We start from the raw sequence: 17857 nt of genomic DNA on the forward strand, positions 1-17857 counted from the left end.
TTTGTAAAAGGACCTGTAGAAGCAGGCAGAAGGTCCAACGTGAAGTCTGGACGCCCAGGGCACAAGGTGTCCGACAACACGCAGTGGAAAATGCAGATCCAGTGAGGAGGGCAGGCTTGTCCCAAAATAAAGCAATGAAACTCAGGGTCTCCAAAACCAGAGAAGATGTGGACCAAGAAAAGACATGAAGTGACACAAGGTACTTGGCAAACAGATTCCAGAACTTAACTGTGGAAAGCGTTAAGAGGAGCAGCTGGAGGTGATCCAGAGATATATGCCCAGGCACAAGGACTCCTACAATAGCAGTGGGAGGCTGGAGTTATGACAGAGATGTCCCCGGATAGGGTGTTCAAGTACATAGATCATGTCAGAAGAAAAGTATCAGGGAAAGCAAACAAGGAATAGGAATTCAATAATGCAGTAGAAGTCATTGATACATTTGAAAAAAAAACAATAGGATATAAGAAAGAAAGTTTTAGAAAAAGAAAAGTCCAAAACTTTGAATTATGACATAAAATGATAGAATTAGGAGAATACTGTATCAAATGCATAGAACATATTTTTAATCAAAGGACACTTTCCAAACAGAGAAACAAATAAAAAGATAACAGTATAGGTACAACAGGCATATAAAAGATGGAACAAGACCCGAAAGGAAACTATCAATGACATCTAATATTAAAACACTAAAAATACAGAATAAAGACAACATATTGAAAGTTGCAAAAAGGAATGGCAAGCTGCTTTTTAAGACAAGTCCATTGAGTAATAGTTGATTAAGTGGCAGAAACTAGTTTTTATCATTAATTGGAAGCTGATGATTTCAATCATTTTAATCTTTTTATTTATAGTTTTTTAATTTAGAAACAATCTTATTTTACATAACAATCCATCCTTTCCTCTCCCCCCTATTCTTCCATGATCACCATAGACTGCCACAACCAGCCCTCACCCTTTCCCTAATGATAGTGAGGAGCTCTTTAGGGGATCATCTGTGTATCTGGGCTGAAATAGTTTCCTTCCATATGGAATGGGCTCCCAAAGTTAGAGGTCCCATAGACTGCCCAGGCCTCCTAACTAGCACCCACATTCAGAGTAGCAGGAACTTTTATAGACAGAAGTCATTTTGTGATACACTAAAACTGCTATGTCAGAGAGTTATACTCAGCAAAACTATCTACTAATTCATGGCTTTACATCTAATAGTTACTCACTGACTAGATAAAAGGAGGATAAAAAATCTTAGCCAAATTGACTAAAAGAAAGATTACAAATAATTATATAGAAAAAGGGATACATTACCAAAGATGTCAGTGAAGTTTAGAAAATTCCAAAACAATACCTTAAATAATTTTACTCCTCTAAAATGGATTTTATAAAGAAACAGATAAATTCCTAATGTGTAAATATGGCAGAAATAAGCCACAATGAAGTAATAATCTGAAGTTATATTAATAGTGATATTGAAATAGTCATAAAAACTCTCTCCACAAAAAAGAAAGCACAAGACCAGATAGGATCCCATGCACAATCCTACCAAATATTCAGGAAAGAAAAAGCATTAGAAAACCCCAGTTATTACAAAACATCAAAAAGAAAGGCGAGGGAGGAATCTGCTTCTAAAATCTTACTTCCACATATGTGTGGCAGCATGCTTGTGTGTGTTTGTGTGTGTGTGTGTGTGTGTGTGTGTATTTGTGTACGAGTGAGGATGAGTGACAGACAGACAGATGGAAAGAGGTTTAATAAAATGAAAATAAATAAAATTACTGAGAATAAACCTATCTGATAAAATAGAGAGCAAGAATGCTGAAGGGAGAAAGGTTAAAGCAGTGAGGGGTTGTGGGAAAGAAGGTAGAAACCTAGAGGCTGGGAGGAGAGTTAACCAGGATGAAGGTGTGTGAAGAATCCATACAGAAATATACTATCCCACAATTTCGTTAAAAAATGCAAAATTGGAGGGACAGTCAAACACATGTTGCATGAAATAAGACAGGCAAGTACACAAGTGGTCTGAGTAGGAATGGGGACAAAGAAGACAGGGAGGAGAAGACAGAGTGTAAATTAACCAACGTAGGGCTATATATTAAAGAGCAAATAGAAATCTACTGGCTTGTGTGTTAATTCAAATATTTAATAGAATAGTATGAACATGAATGAAAATCAACTGTATTGGTGGACAAAGATTCTCCCAAAATACATAGCTTATAAAATGAAAATTTAATAATGAATGGGATACCTCCATGGAGTTATTGTTCAGGGAAGCCTCAGAAGTTCCCACAGCACACACTATTAGTGATGGTTGTCAATTGGTTGCCATAATTAACAAAATGATGGTAAGAACATATTGTTAAAAACAACACACTTTTGGATTGTAGGACATAAAGAAATTAATCTTGAACCAAAACAGTTATGTCATATTTTCTGGGTCACTGTAATAAGTGTCAGAGAGTTCTATGCAAGGCAGACAGAGGGAGGAGAGCCATCAAAGATATGATGCAGTCCTGGGCCCTACATGCTATAATACCGGCCTGCCTGGAAAGATGTAATCACTGATACAGAGTCAGAACTGTTGTGGGGGTAATCAACTGCTTTCTGATTAGATTTGGGGCTTTCTTTGTAGGAGGGATTTATGCCTAGTATGCAAACACAACAGAAGCCCATAACTGGGAAGGTCATAGCCTAGGGAACTTATTATTCTTGTTTTGCTAAACAGAAATTTCATCTTGTAAATATTTGCACTTATCCCCATAGGACGGAACTGTTCTCACTTTGACAACAAGGCTTCTCTTTTTTTTAGTAGTTACCTGTTGTCAATGCAGAGACACATACCTAATCAGAGCACTGAGAACAGTGACTGTGAGTGCTATATGTGATATTTACAACAATTCTGCTCTCCCTTGGAGTATAGGATATGTCATAAGAGAGGGGTAGAAAGAGCTTGAAACCAGGAGGACTGAATAGTGATGTAAATTATTGTCCTCTGGGCAGGGTACAGCTGTTGCACTCGTGACCCTGCAGCAACTGTGGTCACCTACAGAAGATCAAGCCATTCAACCTTCCACCTGGGATGGGGAAAAAGCTCAGGAGGCATATATGCAAGCAGCTTCTGCCAACTGGTGGCAGCTGTAGCAGAGAGAGCCATTATCTTTAGGGTATAGCCACTGATAGGTTACCAACACTTTACTGGATGGTGCACACCTATGCACAGACTAGCAGGACTAATTTAGTCAATGGCTCCCACAAAGTATATAAAGTTGAAAGGACACATTGTTGGGGATGGTCTTCATGAAGCATTCAAAAGTGTTACTGGGGTAGATATGATCACAATACATGCATTAAGTTCTCAAAGACTAAATAAACTACTAAAATATAAGATAACCTTTCTAAGTAAAATGATCTCCATATCTTTGTCTTTTTGTATCATATGCATAGCCATATGTACACATGTATATACAGTCATATATTTTTTAAATGATAGCCTATATTGGAAGACTTTGAAGAGTTTCTGTCTCCAAAATTTGCCTCTAACTTATAATTTATTTGTTGAGCAAGTTACCATCAGAATCTCTGAGCAGGCATTACATCTATTAACATACGTATTACTGGTAGAAATCACTAGGTTAAAAAAAAAAGGAAGAGACATGTTGAAATACAACATTGTCTAGTGGAGAAAATATTGTATTTAAGATAGATTTGTTCAGTCACCAAGACTAAAAATTCTACTGTTGGACCCCATTAAAATTTTTATACTAGATTTTACTAACTAAGCACTAGTAAATAGATAAAGCAAAGATTCAAATAAATAGTGATCACTCAGGCACTACTCAGTACTCTCTTAAAACATATTGTGCAATACATAATTTTAAAGGCTAAATATTAATATCATGCTTATAGAGAATCACCAGCAAATCAGAATAACTTAAACCAAAATAAATCGAAACAGTGTGTAAAAATGGCTGCAAATCAATATATTTTACTGATGTTATGTGAACAGTTAATCATGCTATTATATAAATGAAGTACTTTATTTCCATTTTAAGAAAAATAATAATTGCTATGTGTGTAGGGTACTCAAAGTATACACTAAGGAAAGCCACTAAATAATTTCAAGTTGGCTGTCTCAGCTAGGCTCTCTACTGATTCTGCCAAGGAATCGAATGTTAACATTTCTTGACCAGCATGCTCAGTGTCACACACCTGGTGAGAAACAGTCCCACTTCTACATGTAAACAAATCCTAACAAACAATTGTTCCATTTTCCTGATAGCTCTGCTTGGAAATGCTGGTGTCTTAAGTTTTCTAGAATCCCTTCCAGGTCTTCTGTCAGGTACAGTAATCTTGAGGCTGGAACTGTACATCCAGCTTCTCTACTGATTTAGTGGCTACCTGTAAACAATTTACTCCAGGCTCTCCAACTCTAATTCCCACCACCTACACAATAAATGCCTTGACAATCCTACAAGGTTTCCTTTAGTTTTTGTAATACTAGAAACTCTGTCTCTTTCCTCACAGCTTAGCACCTGGTGAAATGTCAGCTCCTTAGGAGGGCTTTATTGACCATCTAGCTAAGAGTAGTTCTTTTCTATAACTCACTCTTCTATAGCTCTAGGATGTGCTGAATATATACCACTTTGCACAGATTTACAGTCCATGTTACTTAATGAAGATTTAGTCTCTAAGAGGATAAGAGCCACTTATTTATTTCCCCTCTACTGTGCCAGAACACAGCAAACACTTTGAGAATTCATCTTTAATCTGATCTTTGACACAAGATGAATCCCTTATTTCATCCGTCAATAATATTGATGTGGTTTTGCATGAATCTAACTTTCACAAATATAGAATTCGTTATTCAATTTGAGATTTTTAATTTATTTTTATTTCTTATTTATTTAATTTTTGTTTCATTATTAATTTTTATTTATTTTTATTTTATTTTTAATTAAGTCACTTGACAATTTGAAAACAAAAATAATGTATTAAATATTCAAAGACCAATTTTTTTAAAGATCAAATATATGTGCAAAAAGGCACATGGATAGTTCCCTCTCTTCAATTAATACACATATCTGAAAAACAATGAAAATAAGCATCTTGCAATGGTTATGACTTTATCTCTTCCAGTTTTATGGTGCTTAACTGAATACTAATAATATTTTACTATAACAATCTTTTGAAAATTCCAAATACAATATATGCTAAGTATTTTTTTAGCTCCAATTTTGTCTATGTAACAGGTACAATACTTGAATGGATGTATATGGAACAAAAGTTTTCAACTTTGTTGTAAATCACAGTTGCTTAGGGAGTTTCTTTCTTTTTTTCAAATGACAGTTGTCTGCTGGAATCCCATCCCAAGGGATTTTCATTCAGCATATGGAGGGTAGGGTCAACCATTTTATTTTTAACAAGCTCCCAAGGGCTTCTGTCTTGATAACTCTTTCAAACTTCTAAAAGTATGTTTAGATTCAATGAAAATATTAAGAATTTGCCCATATCTCTCAGAGAAGCCCACTGCCCCACTGGAGGACACTCAGGCACACAGATGGCCAGGTAACCTTCTGCCTATGGACTCATGCAGGGTCCATCCAGTCTACCACCAACATCCCCTTACCCTAAACACCATATCCTGGCCCCTACCTCTGGTGAAAGCCCTCTGTTCCAGGAGTGGCCACACTTATACCTAAAACCTCAGAAATCCTGACTAGACCAGAGACCATGTCAGCCACATAGTTGGAAGCATGCTGCTTGAGAACATGATACCATAACTATCAGAAGTTCAGTCCCTCCTTGGGCAGAGGCCTTCTATTCAGTTACAGGCCACAACTGCCAGAAGTCTAGAGAGAAAACAAAAATAGAAACAAAACTCAGGTTCAAGACAAACTCAGAAATCAACACCTAGACCTATAATCACCCCAAACCCAGATACATAGATATTAGTATAAGAACACAATCAACAGCAGCCTCAAACATAAAGGTATTCGGGTATGTAAAGGAAACACTGCTAAAGTTTGAAATCACACATTGACTCTCACACATTGTTAGTGGGAGACTTCAATAGTCCACCCTCACCAATGGACATATCATCCAGACAAAAACTAAATAGAGAAATACTGGAGCTAAAGGATGCTATGAATGAAATGGACTTAATTATCTCTACAGACGTTTTCCCCAAACACAAAAGAAGATACCTGCTTCTCTGCACCTCAGGAAACATTCTCCATACACTCAATCACAAAGAAAGTCTCAACAGACACAAGAAAACTGATATAACTCCCTGCAACTTATCAGACCACCGTGTATTAAATCTGGATTTCAACAACAGACACAACAGAAAGCCTACAAACTCACAGAAAATGAACAACTCTACTGAGTAATCACTGGGCAGAGGCAAAAATAAAAAAGGAACTAAAAATGTCCAAGAATTCAGTGAAAAGGAATGTATAAAATACCTACTCAATCTTATGTGACACAATGAAAGCAGTGCTAAGAGAAAAAAATCATAGCACTAAGTGTCTACATAAAGAAACTGAAGAGATTTCATACTAGCAACTTAACAATACACCTGAAAGCTCTAGAACAAAAGTAAGTAAGCTTACTCAAAAAGTAGTAGATTCCAGGATATAACCATATGGAAGGGTGAAATCAATGAAACATAAATGAAGAGAACAATCCAAAAATAAATGTAAAGGAGTTGTTTCTTTGAGAAAATCAGCAAGAGACAAATCCTTACCCACAAATAAGTAAAAGAGAGAGAAAGAATATCTAAATCGACAAAATTAGAAATGAAAAGATGGGGAATAATCATAGATACCAAAGAAATCCAAGGAATCATTAGGTCATACTTTAAAAACCCACATTCCAAAAAATTGGGAAGTCTAAATGAAATGAATAGTTTTATTGATAGATTTATTGGCATTGTTAAATCATTATAAAATTAACAGGTTAAATAGTCATATAACACCAAAGGAAATTGAAGCAGTCATTAAAAATCTCCCAACTGAAAAAAACACAGGGCCAGGTGGTTTCATTGCAGAACTCTACCATAATTTCAAAAAAGAACTAATACCAATACTCCTAAAGTTATTCCACAAAACAGAGACAGACGGAACACTACCAAATTCATTTTATGAGCCACAGTAACCGTGAAACTCAAACCACACAAACGATTCAGCAAAGAAAGAGAATTATAGACCAATTTTCTTCATGAACATGGATGGAAAAATACTCAATAAAATAATTGCAAACCAAATCCAAGAACATTTAAAAAGAGCATATATCATGTTCAAGTAATCTTCCTCCAAAAGATGCAGGGATGGTTCAATTGGATTGTTTGGTGTTTTGGAGACTTGCTTCTTGAGCTCTTTGTAAATTTTGGAGATCAACCCTCTGTCAGATGTGGGGTTAGTGAATATTTCTTCCCATTCTGTGGGCTGCCTTTTTTGTCTTGCTGACTGTGTCCTTTGCCTTACAGAAGCTTCTCAGTTTCAGGAGGTCCCATTTATTAATTGTTGATCTCACTGTATGTGCTCCCACTGCTAAGTACTGAGCTGAACTCAAAAAGCCAGTAACAGAGAGGGAGGACTGATGACCAAAGGGATTAAGACTGGGCTGGTTTAACCCCCAGAAACAGCTGACCTGACAAGGGTTAACTCTTGAATCCCAGGCATCAGCCTGGGAATCCAGCATGGGACTTATCAAGACCCCCTGAATGTGGGTGTCAGTGAGGAGGCCTAGGTAATCTATTGAGCCTTGGGCAGGAGATCAGTACCCATCCCGAGTATACACACTTGGACTTTGGACTCGCATACAACAATGTGAGATGCACTCTCACCCTGAACTCTTGGGGGAGGGTCTAGGCCCTGCCCTGGATGAAATGACAGACTATGGACACCCCCATGGAGGGCCCCACCCTTCCTGGGGAAATGAGGGGATATTGGGGAGGCTGGGGGCAGGGCATGGGAGGAGGGGAGGTAAAGGGAGAGGGACCTGGAACTGACTTGTGAAGCAACCTTGTTTCTAATCTAAATTTAAACTGAAAAATAAAGATAAAAAAGGATCATACAGAAACACAATAAAGGCAATTTGCAGTAAGTCAATAGTCAATATAAAACTATCGTAGAGAAGTTTAAAGCAATTTCAGTAAAATCAGGAACTAAACAAGGCTGTCCACTTTCTCCATATCTAATCAATATAGTAATTGAAGTTCTATTTGGAGTAATAAGACAACTGAAGGAGTTCAAGAGAATATAAATTGGAATGGAAGAAGTCAGAATAGCATTATTTCAGATTATATTATAATTTGCATAATAGACACAGAAATTCAAACAAGGAACTCCTACAGCTGATAAATATCTTTACTGAAGTAGATAAATACATGATTAACTAAAAAAAAGTCAGTAACCCTTCTATATACAATTGCCAAATGAGCTGAGAAAGAAATCCAAGAAAGGACACACTTCAAATTAGTAACAAAGAGTATAAAATAACTTGGGGCAACACTAACCATGAAAGAGAAAAACTTGTATGACAGTTTTGAAGGAAGAAATTGAAGATGATATCAGAAGATGGAAAGATTCCCACATTCTCATGGACCAGGAGGATTTGGTGCAATCCCCAGAAACATTTCAATATAATATAATCCTTACAGAATTTGATAAAAACACTTCTCAGCTTCATATGAAAAAACAAAATACCCAGGATAACTAAAACAATACTCTACAATAAAAGAGTATCCAGAAGTATCACCATCCACGATTTACAGCTATACTAAAGAGTTATACTTATAAAAACCACATGGTGTTGGCATAAAAACAAACATGTTGTTCATTACAGATGAATTGAAGACCCATACATGAATCCAAACACTTATGGATACCTGATTTTTTTTTAAAATAAAGAAGCCAGAAATACAACTGGAAAAAAGAAAGCATTATCAACAAATGGTGCTTGTCTAAATGAAATTCAGCATTTATAAAAATTTAAACTAATCCATATCTATCACCCTACATAAAACTCAAGTCCAAGGATAACAAAGACATCAACATAAAAGCAGACCCTCTGAACATAGTAGGAGAGAAAGTGGGGTATAGCTTTGAAGAGGGGGACATCTTACTGAACAGAACATTGATAGCATAGTCAATAAAATCCATAATCAATAAAAGAATCTCATGAAAATGAAAAGCTTCTCTAAGATAATGGATACCACCATTAGGAAAAAGGAGAATGGAAAAATATTTTCACCAACTCCATATCCAACAGAGGGCTAATATCCAAACTACATAAATAATTCAATAAAATTAGTAAAAACTTATCCAATTAAAAATGAGATACAGATCTAAACAGAAGCTTTCAACTAAGAAATCACAAATGACTGAGAAACAATTTATGAAACATGAAAAACTCAACATCCTTAGCTATCAGGAACATGCAAATCAAAACAACGTTAAGATTTCATCTTGTTCCTGTCTGAATGACTTAAGATAAAAAACACAAGTGACAACTCATGCTGGAAAGGATATGGCAGCATAGAGAACACTCCTCTTTGCACTCCCTCGAGTGAAAACTTGAACAGAAACTCTGGAAATCAATATAGAGGTTCTACAGAAACTGGGAATTGGTCTTCAAAAAACCTTGCCATACAAGTTTTGGGCATATACCTACAGAACACCTGCTCAACTATGTTCATAGATAAAAAATCACTATGAGTGAGGTAACCAAGACACAGAAGAGCAAAGAAGGAATTTACTCACTTATAAGTGGACAATAGCTGTTATGTAAAGGATAATTATGCTATAATCCACAGACCAAGAGAGGCTAAGTAACAAGGAGACGAGGTGGCATGTGGATCTCCATGGGAAGGGGAATTAGAGTAAATTTTGTGGGCAGACTTGGGGTTGTTGTGAATGGAAACAGAAGGGTTCATGCTGGACAGTGTTTAAATGGATAGAGAGAGTACCTGGAGAGACAACTGGAATGCAGGGGATAATGTATAAACCTGGTACAGTGAAAACTCCCTACCATCTATGAGAGTGACTCTCATGAAGTCTCCTTATTAATGGGGGTTACAGAGAGGGAGGCCACACCTGAGACTGTGTGAATGGACAGGAACCGGAGGCTGGGTAGCCCAGAGACCTAGGATACCAAGTACAATTGGGAAGTCAACGATATGATTGATTTCAAATGATATGCTGCATACTCATAGAACAATTTCTAGCCCAGTTGTCATCACAAAGGTCATTGTCCAGCAACTGACAAGAGAGACCCACGGCCAAACACTAAGCAAAGCTAAAGTAAACTTTAGAAGCAGGGGAGGAACCAGATTTTAGGAACCAGAGGAGTCTGGGACATCATGAGAACACGACCCACGGAATCAATTAAGCAGGGCTCACAGAGGCTCACAGAGACTGAAGCAACATCACAGACCCTTTATGGGTCTGACTAGGTCCCCTGCATGGATGCTATGGTTGTATACTTTGGTGTTCTTCTGGGACCCTGACAAGTGGGAGTGGGGGTTTTCTCTGATGCTTTTATGTATGCATGGGAACCTTTTCCTCATACTGGGTTGCCTTATTCAATATTTATACGAGCACTTTTGCTTAGCCTATTGTAATTTGCTATGTCATATTCAATTAGCTGGCCTGCTTTTTTATTTTTTTTTAAATGATGAGGAGTAGATCTAGGGTATAGAGGAAGCAAAGAGGGGATTGACAGGAGGATAAATTGGGGAACTTTGTTTAAGATGTAATATATGTAAAGAGTTAATAGGAATAAAGTATTTATAATTTTAATTATGGCTTTTTAAAGCATGATCAGGGGTTTCCCAGTAATCTGTAAGTAACTATAGTGAGTCAATGAAGTATTTTATTCTTCCCCTAAGATACTGTCTCAATTTGCCTTCTGCTTGATCCGCAATCCCATTGTCAGCTCCGTAAGTGAAAAAGCCACCTCCGAGTCCTTGATCATTGAACGTTGTCCCACTGCTTCAGAAATTCACACTCTCAGCTTCATGGGACTTTGTCAGTATCATGCATGCTATTAGTCTTCTCCTCTATGTAATTGACAATGCTTTTCTTTATTGGAATCAATTCCCTTGTTATTACAAAGTCTTAAGAGTTACACATGACTTCATATACATGTAGGATTTTTACTATTATTCCTTCCTCAAATAACATGGCTTAATATATTCATTCCTTAGAAATTCACACCTTAGTGTTTTTTCCAGTTTTCTTATCATATTGTTAATAAAGTCAGTCTAGAAAATGATGTTTGCCCATTATCCACTCATACTCCTTGGGCATGCTCCACTTTAGGATGTAATAACCTCTGTTTGTTTTCCACACTAGAAGATAATAATAGCAAATTAAAAATCTGAATATTGGCTTAGAGTTCTTCATGTGTATCTTATGTTCTAAGCAAGAAAAGCCCAAACCACAGATGCTTGAAATGTCCTATGGAGACCAAATTTGTAATTGATATTTAATAAAATCCTATCACCCATTCTAAATTGTTAACCTATTTGTCCATCCAAAACCTTGATTATTGTTTATAATACTTTAATAAGAGTAGGACACCTGCTACATTTAGTAAAACATTATGCAGCAAATGCATTCTCCTACTTTTCAGATAAATTATATTGCAGCTGTCTTACCTCCACCCCACCGCAGGCATCTTGCTAGGTCATTGCCAGTTCCAAGAGGCAGAATAGCAACTGGAGGGTGTTTAGCTACATTGGCCTTTTCTGTGTAAGTGGACAATGAAAATAAAAATGTTAAACCAAATTGACCAATAGTAGCAAGGTAACAAGCTTACATTGAATAAATAATTCCACAAAATACATGTAAATAGCAGCAAGTTGAATTTTATGAATGATATTTAAAATGGCAATGTTTTTATGCAGTTGTGGTAACTGGCATATTAGATAAATATATATCATATATCATTCTTCAGAAAGTAGCAGATTTTTCATACTCCATGCATAAGAAAAACCTCTTAAATATTTCAACATAACTCAAAATTATGTCATGTGTGTATGTTCCCTTCTCTTTTATCTTTACTAAAAAACACAAGAAGGCAGGTAAATGAAACATAGGAATACATGTCGCCAGGAAACATAGGTCGGGTCCTATATAGACTTCTTTTGCAGCATCAACTGTAAAGACATTCTATTTTCTTTAAGAACAGTAGAATTCTAAAAACAAATACTGAGTAATTCTGATCAATTGTTCCTATCCACAGCATTGCAAAATTTCAAAGCAAAGGAACAGAGCATTACTATTGGATTACCTTACAACACAAGGTTTGTTTGCTTATCATTTATTTAGCTATACATAATAGCTTGTGTTTGTGTGGGCTTTTGTCAAGTCCCACCAGGTAGTCCAGTCCATACCTGACACAGGGGGTATGGATTGAGGAAAGGAAAAGCAGGAGACAGAGATAGCGTCGGGAGGGCATTCAGTGAATACTGAATGCCATGTTTGTTGTGTATAGTCTTTTTATAGCCCCATCAAAAGAGTGGGAGAAGGCAAAAGACTTTCTTACAAAGATATGAAGAACAAGCAAGCATAACTATCTTCTCAGTATTCAAACAACAAGTAACTATCTTCTGAGTTATTTTGTTGTTTAGACAGTACATGTAGCCACCACAGTATTCCCTGAATGCCTTCCTGACTCTATCTCTGTCTCTTGCCTATTCCTTTCCTTAATTACAGTCCCCCTCTTAGGTATGGACTGGACTAGCTGGCAGGACTGGACAACAGCCCTCACAAGCATGGGCTACAAGAGATGGTACCGCAAAGTGAGCCTGAGCACGGCAGACAGGAGTAATGGACATCGCAGATGGAAAACGTTGAGAAAGCTAGTGCTGGGATATAAGTAAAATGAAATGCAGTGAGCTTATCCCTGAGTAAAACATTCGAATGCAAAAATTATAGATAATTGTAGACAAGGTTCAGCATAATAGTAGTCAACTGATTATATAGCTACTTGGTGTGGTTGTTGTATGTCCTGGCTAAACAACAAAATACTTAACTAAGAGACAGTTACTTGATGTTTGGGGTATGAAGCTGATTATGCTTGCTTGTTCTTTATATTTTTGTAAAACATTTCTCTTGCCTACTCCCTCTTTTTTTTGATGGGGGTTTTAAAAGACTGTTAACAATGAACAGGGGTGGTTCAGTTTTCACTGGATGCCCTTCCTGCTCTATCTTTCCTACCCTGCTTAACCTTTCCTCAACCACACTCCCTGGTCTCAGACACTAACCTGACAAGTCCACACAAACAACACAGGCTACGGCAGCTTCACCTTTATATCTCATAGTACTTTAGGCTCCAAGCAGTATAAATCTGTCGGCACAGTTCCATGTGCTTTTATGTGAGCCATCACATACCTTGAGAAAATATCACAAACACATATTTTCTTTCCATTTCCCACATAAGTTCATAAAGCATGTGTATGACCCATCTGATGAGGTGTTGTGGATAAACACAGTGTGCAACACCACTGAATTTGGGGGATACAAAGAGCCAAGAATTCTTAGGGTTTTCATTTTAAAATCCTTACCAGTGTATAACCAATTATCAATTTGTTGAGTCATTATGTGATTCTTGAATTTTAGTTTTTTCCCATAGAAATAACAAATATTTTCTATCATTTATTAGAATGCCAATGCCAGAATTTTCACTGACTATTTTCATGCAATACTCATAGATTAAATTGTTAGATTTATAAAAAAAAAAGTTTTGATGGCAACATGTACTTTGATGGCAACTGGAGGATAGGAGGGGCCCTCCAGGCTGGGACTAATGACTGCCACTCCACCATGACATTTTCAATTTGAAAGGCTTTTCCACAAATAACAAAACAGAATGTTCTGATTTTCACTTCTTTAAAAGCAAAAAGTGTGTATTTTATAGAGAGAACATAATTTGTTTGAATTAGTATTTGTTTGGAACCTGAAACTACTAAAAATTACTCAAGTTAAAGACTAAGATAAATTTTAGAAAATATTTGCTTAAAATATATCAGCTTCTAAATGTCAAGTTTTATACTGTTACTATGTCCCAACAAGGGGCACATCTGAAAAAATGCAAAAGTTTTCAGAATTCATCCATCCAGATACTTGATTGACTGAAAGACTGACAGATGGCAGAAAACAAGCAGAAGGGTACTAGGCTCACCCAAGCCACATCAAACACAGGTCTTCATTACCTATGCAATCCAAAATCCAGCCCACCGTCCCATCTCCACCGCATGCTAACACTCTGAAGTCAGGGACATCCCGGAAAAAGTGTAACCTGAAAAATAATATTTTATGGCACATAATTTACATTTCAGGAGAACATCTCATGGTTTTTTATTCTTAGCTTTTTCTCTAGTGAATTATATTTTAAACTCATGAAAGTTTCAAATATTTCATTGCTATCTTACCTATCATTCAAGCAATTTTTGTGAATATATATTCCAGATTCTGTCCTTTAAAATTGCTTAAATTTATAATTTCCAGGTTCTATAGAGTATAGAACTTATTTTTGTAAATAGCCAAATTAAAAAATCCAATATTAAATTATAACATTCATTTGGACATCCTCCCGGATGTGATCAAAGCATACACAATTCCGACTAGCAAATGTGATAGAATTTCTTTAGTAAGTTTTGTCAATCAGGCATTTTCTTTCTAACAATTATTTAGAAATGATTATCACATCAGTCAGTATGATGTGTTCAACACTCTTCGTTTTCCATAACTGGGAGATATTGTTCAGCCTGAAGTTAGGATTTTTGCTTTCAGAATTTCCTTATGACTTTCAATCTGCCAATAAGGAAGCCAAACATCACTCCCCTTGTGTCTGACCAGGTCCACAGACTCACTACCCAGGAGTGCTCAAATTTAATTGCTGGGTCAGCTGTGTTAAATGCTCACTGCTCCTGTTACCACTGCATGCGGTGAACTCATTAACACAACCTGCTCAAGGAAAGTCACAAAGGCAGCTAATGTATCCAGTCATGAAACTCTGTATGCTATTTTGCAGCCAATAAGACAGGGGAGCAGAGCAGAAGCTGATTTACCTCCAGCATTGGGAACAATACGGTGTGGGACCACCAAAGTGATTTTCCTCTACATTGGGTATTCATATACAAATAGCCATCTACAAAGCTTCATTATGGATACTGTATATTTCATTTACTTTAGAATTTTACTGAGAAAATGTCTCACTTGAGAAAGTGAGAGGGAGGGAGAGGAAGAAAAAAAAGGGAGGAAGGGTGCGTGAGAGAGAAAATGGGGGGGGAGGGCTCAGTGCCTACATATGTGAATGGCAATGGAGGCTACAATAACTTGGCATACAGTTAGACCCAATGATAACAGTGTGGTGTGGATGCTAGTCTGGTCCCTCAGTAAAGCAGAAGGTACTCTTAAATCTCTGAACCTTGTCTTCATGGTTACCGCACTCATTGTAAACATCAGTGAGAGCGACTATATACATATTTGAAAAATATTTTAGCTTAACACATGACTAAAAGATCTTTCTGTATTCGCACTACCTGCAGATGTATAGGATTCTTTTTTTTGATGCAAAACCAAAGAGTCTTTTATTGTAGTTGTTTAACAAGTGAGCCCATTAGCTTGGGCCCTTCATCCATCCACCATGGCGGATGGCTGGAGAAAGACGACGAGTACATTCGAGTTAGATATCTTTCTTTGTTGTGTTTTTGTTTTTGATTTTTGAGACAGGGTTTCTCTGTATTGTTTTGGAGGCTGTCCTGGACCTGGTTCTGTAGACCAGGCTGGCCTTGAACTCACAGAGATCCACCTATCTCTGCCTCCCAAGTGCTGGGGTTAAAGGTATGCCACCAAGCCTGGCCTGGAGATCATTTGTTTGTTTGTTTGTTTTATTTTAATTTTAAATAGCTTGTTTCACATGACAATCCCAGTTCCCTCTCCTTCCCCTCCTCCCGCACCCCTCCCACCATCCCCCACCCCAGCCTCCCACCCTAACACCACTTCCTTCCACATAGGGGATATCTAGAGTCTGTCATTTCACTCAGGGCAGGGTCCAGGCACTCCTCTAAGAGTCCAGGCTGAGAGAGCAACTCTCTTTGTGTTATGGACATACGAAGTCCGTTTGTATGCCAGGGATAAACACTGATCCACTGCCCAGGGCCCCATAGGTTGCCCAGGACTCCTCACTGACTCTCACATTCAGGGGATCTGGATCAGTCCCATGGTGGCCTCCCTGCTGTGGGTCTGGGGTCCAAGAGCTCTCCCCTGTTCAGATCAGCTGTCTCTGCTGGTTTTGCTAGCCCATTCTTTGCCAATGTAATCATCGCTCCTCTCTCTCTGTTGCTGGGTTCCTTGGGTTCAGTTCAGTGTTTAACTGTGGGTGTTTGCCTCTGCTTCCATAAATCACTGGATTAAGGCTCCGGGATGGTTATAGACATCGAGTTCATTATCAGGAATGGGCATTCGAGGTGGTCTCTCCACTATTGCTTAGCTTGCCAATTGGTGTCATCCCTTTAGATCACTAGAGGTCACAATGGTGCCTGATCCGTCTTCTAACCTATGATTCCCTCTTCCCCTTGTTCTACCCCACACTCAGCTTTCCTGTTCCCCCTGACCTACTCTCTCTTCCTATTCTCCTCCTCTCTTCTTCATAGATTTAGTTATTTATGAAAGTCTTTACGGTTCCAATGGCGTTGTGCTCTGTGGGAGTAGCCGCATTAGTTGTCACACGAGTGAATGCATTCCAATGTTAAACAATTTGCTTTTATGACCTTTTAAACTGTGTCTGTTATTTCATTATTATGGCCTGGAGAAGTGGCTAAGTGGAAAAATTACTTCCTTGGCATGTGTGAGGTGCTAAGTTCAGTCCCCAGTAGCATAAATTTTCAAAACCTGTTTTTTTCACTGTTATGGAAATTATTATTGTAGTTACTATCTGAGTCACATTTGCGTGTGTGTGAATGCTGTTTTAGAATGCAGTATTCTGCTACATTTACTGTATTGCTCTTAATGACTCCCAGTGTGGAACGAGTGTCCAATTCCTTACAATCCTTGAATAGTAAGAATATTTGAATATTACAATATGGCTTCCGAGAGTTTAAACACCAGTTAATTGTGTATGTGTGTGTATGTGTGTGTGTGTGTATTTATTGTAATATCTCTGTTTAGAACATAGTTCAGCATTCCCATAAGAATCTTGGAGACATGTGATCTTTCCATAAATAGTATTACCAAACCTTGATAACCTTTTCAGTTGACTGTTAATGCTATATGAAAAATACTTATATATTATGAGTGATATTTCATATTTAATTAAATTTTTAAAGATATTTTGAAAGCTATTCAAACAGTATGTAATTATATTAGAAACTGCATAAAATTTAAATGAAACCAACATACGTCAATAAAATCATAGATATCTAGCATGGACATTTCATTCATTTCTTTGGGTATTTGTTTATATTTACTCTCTGCTGTATATGTTGCAAATATTTTCTTCCATTCTTTCACTATTTGATGTGCCTTCAGTATGCACACTGGATGAATGCCTTGGTACCAGTCTCCCACTTTAACAAAACACACGAGAGAACCTGTGTATGCTTCTGTCTTTTTTCATACAACAGTTCTCTCTCGCTTACACAGGTCTGCTCATCTGAGGACTGGGATGCCATGTTTACATTATTCAGCATTCTGCATCATTTCCCAGCACTAGTACTAACTTTCATCAGTCTTGTTGCTCTAGACATTTCTATGTATAACTGTTTCTTTTTTATTTCTATGAATATGTGAAATTCCAATTATGTGAACATTCTTTTCAAATCCATTTCAAGAGGCACTTGGGCTGGTAGAATCAT

General features: G+C 37.3%; 1 protein-coding gene across 10 annotated transcripts in view; it reads right to left on the reverse strand.

Annotated features, from left to right (window-relative positions):
- Dgkb (diacylglycerol kinase beta) overlaps positions 1-17857 on the reverse strand; it is a 744334-nt gene that overhangs the window by 406418 nt on the left and 320059 nt on the right. For all 10 annotated transcript variants that reach the window (XM_040743220.1, XM_040743223.1, XM_040743219.1 and 7 more), the window contains 2 exons: positions 14213-14298; positions 11654-11743 (listed from right to left, as the gene is read on the reverse strand). In XM_040743220.1, coding sequence (XP_040599154.1) covers positions 11654-11743; positions 14213-14298 — 176 coding nt within the window. The remainder of the gene's footprint in view (positions 1-11653; positions 11744-14212; positions 14299-17857) is intronic.

Source organism: Mesocricetus auratus, unplaced genomic scaffold (genome assembly GCF_017639785.1).
Source record: "Mesocricetus auratus isolate SY011 unplaced genomic scaffold, BCM_Maur_2.0 Super-Scaffold_15014, whole genome shotgun sequence".
Classification (NCBI taxonomy): domain Eukaryota; kingdom Metazoa; phylum Chordata; class Mammalia; order Rodentia; family Cricetidae; genus Mesocricetus; species Mesocricetus auratus.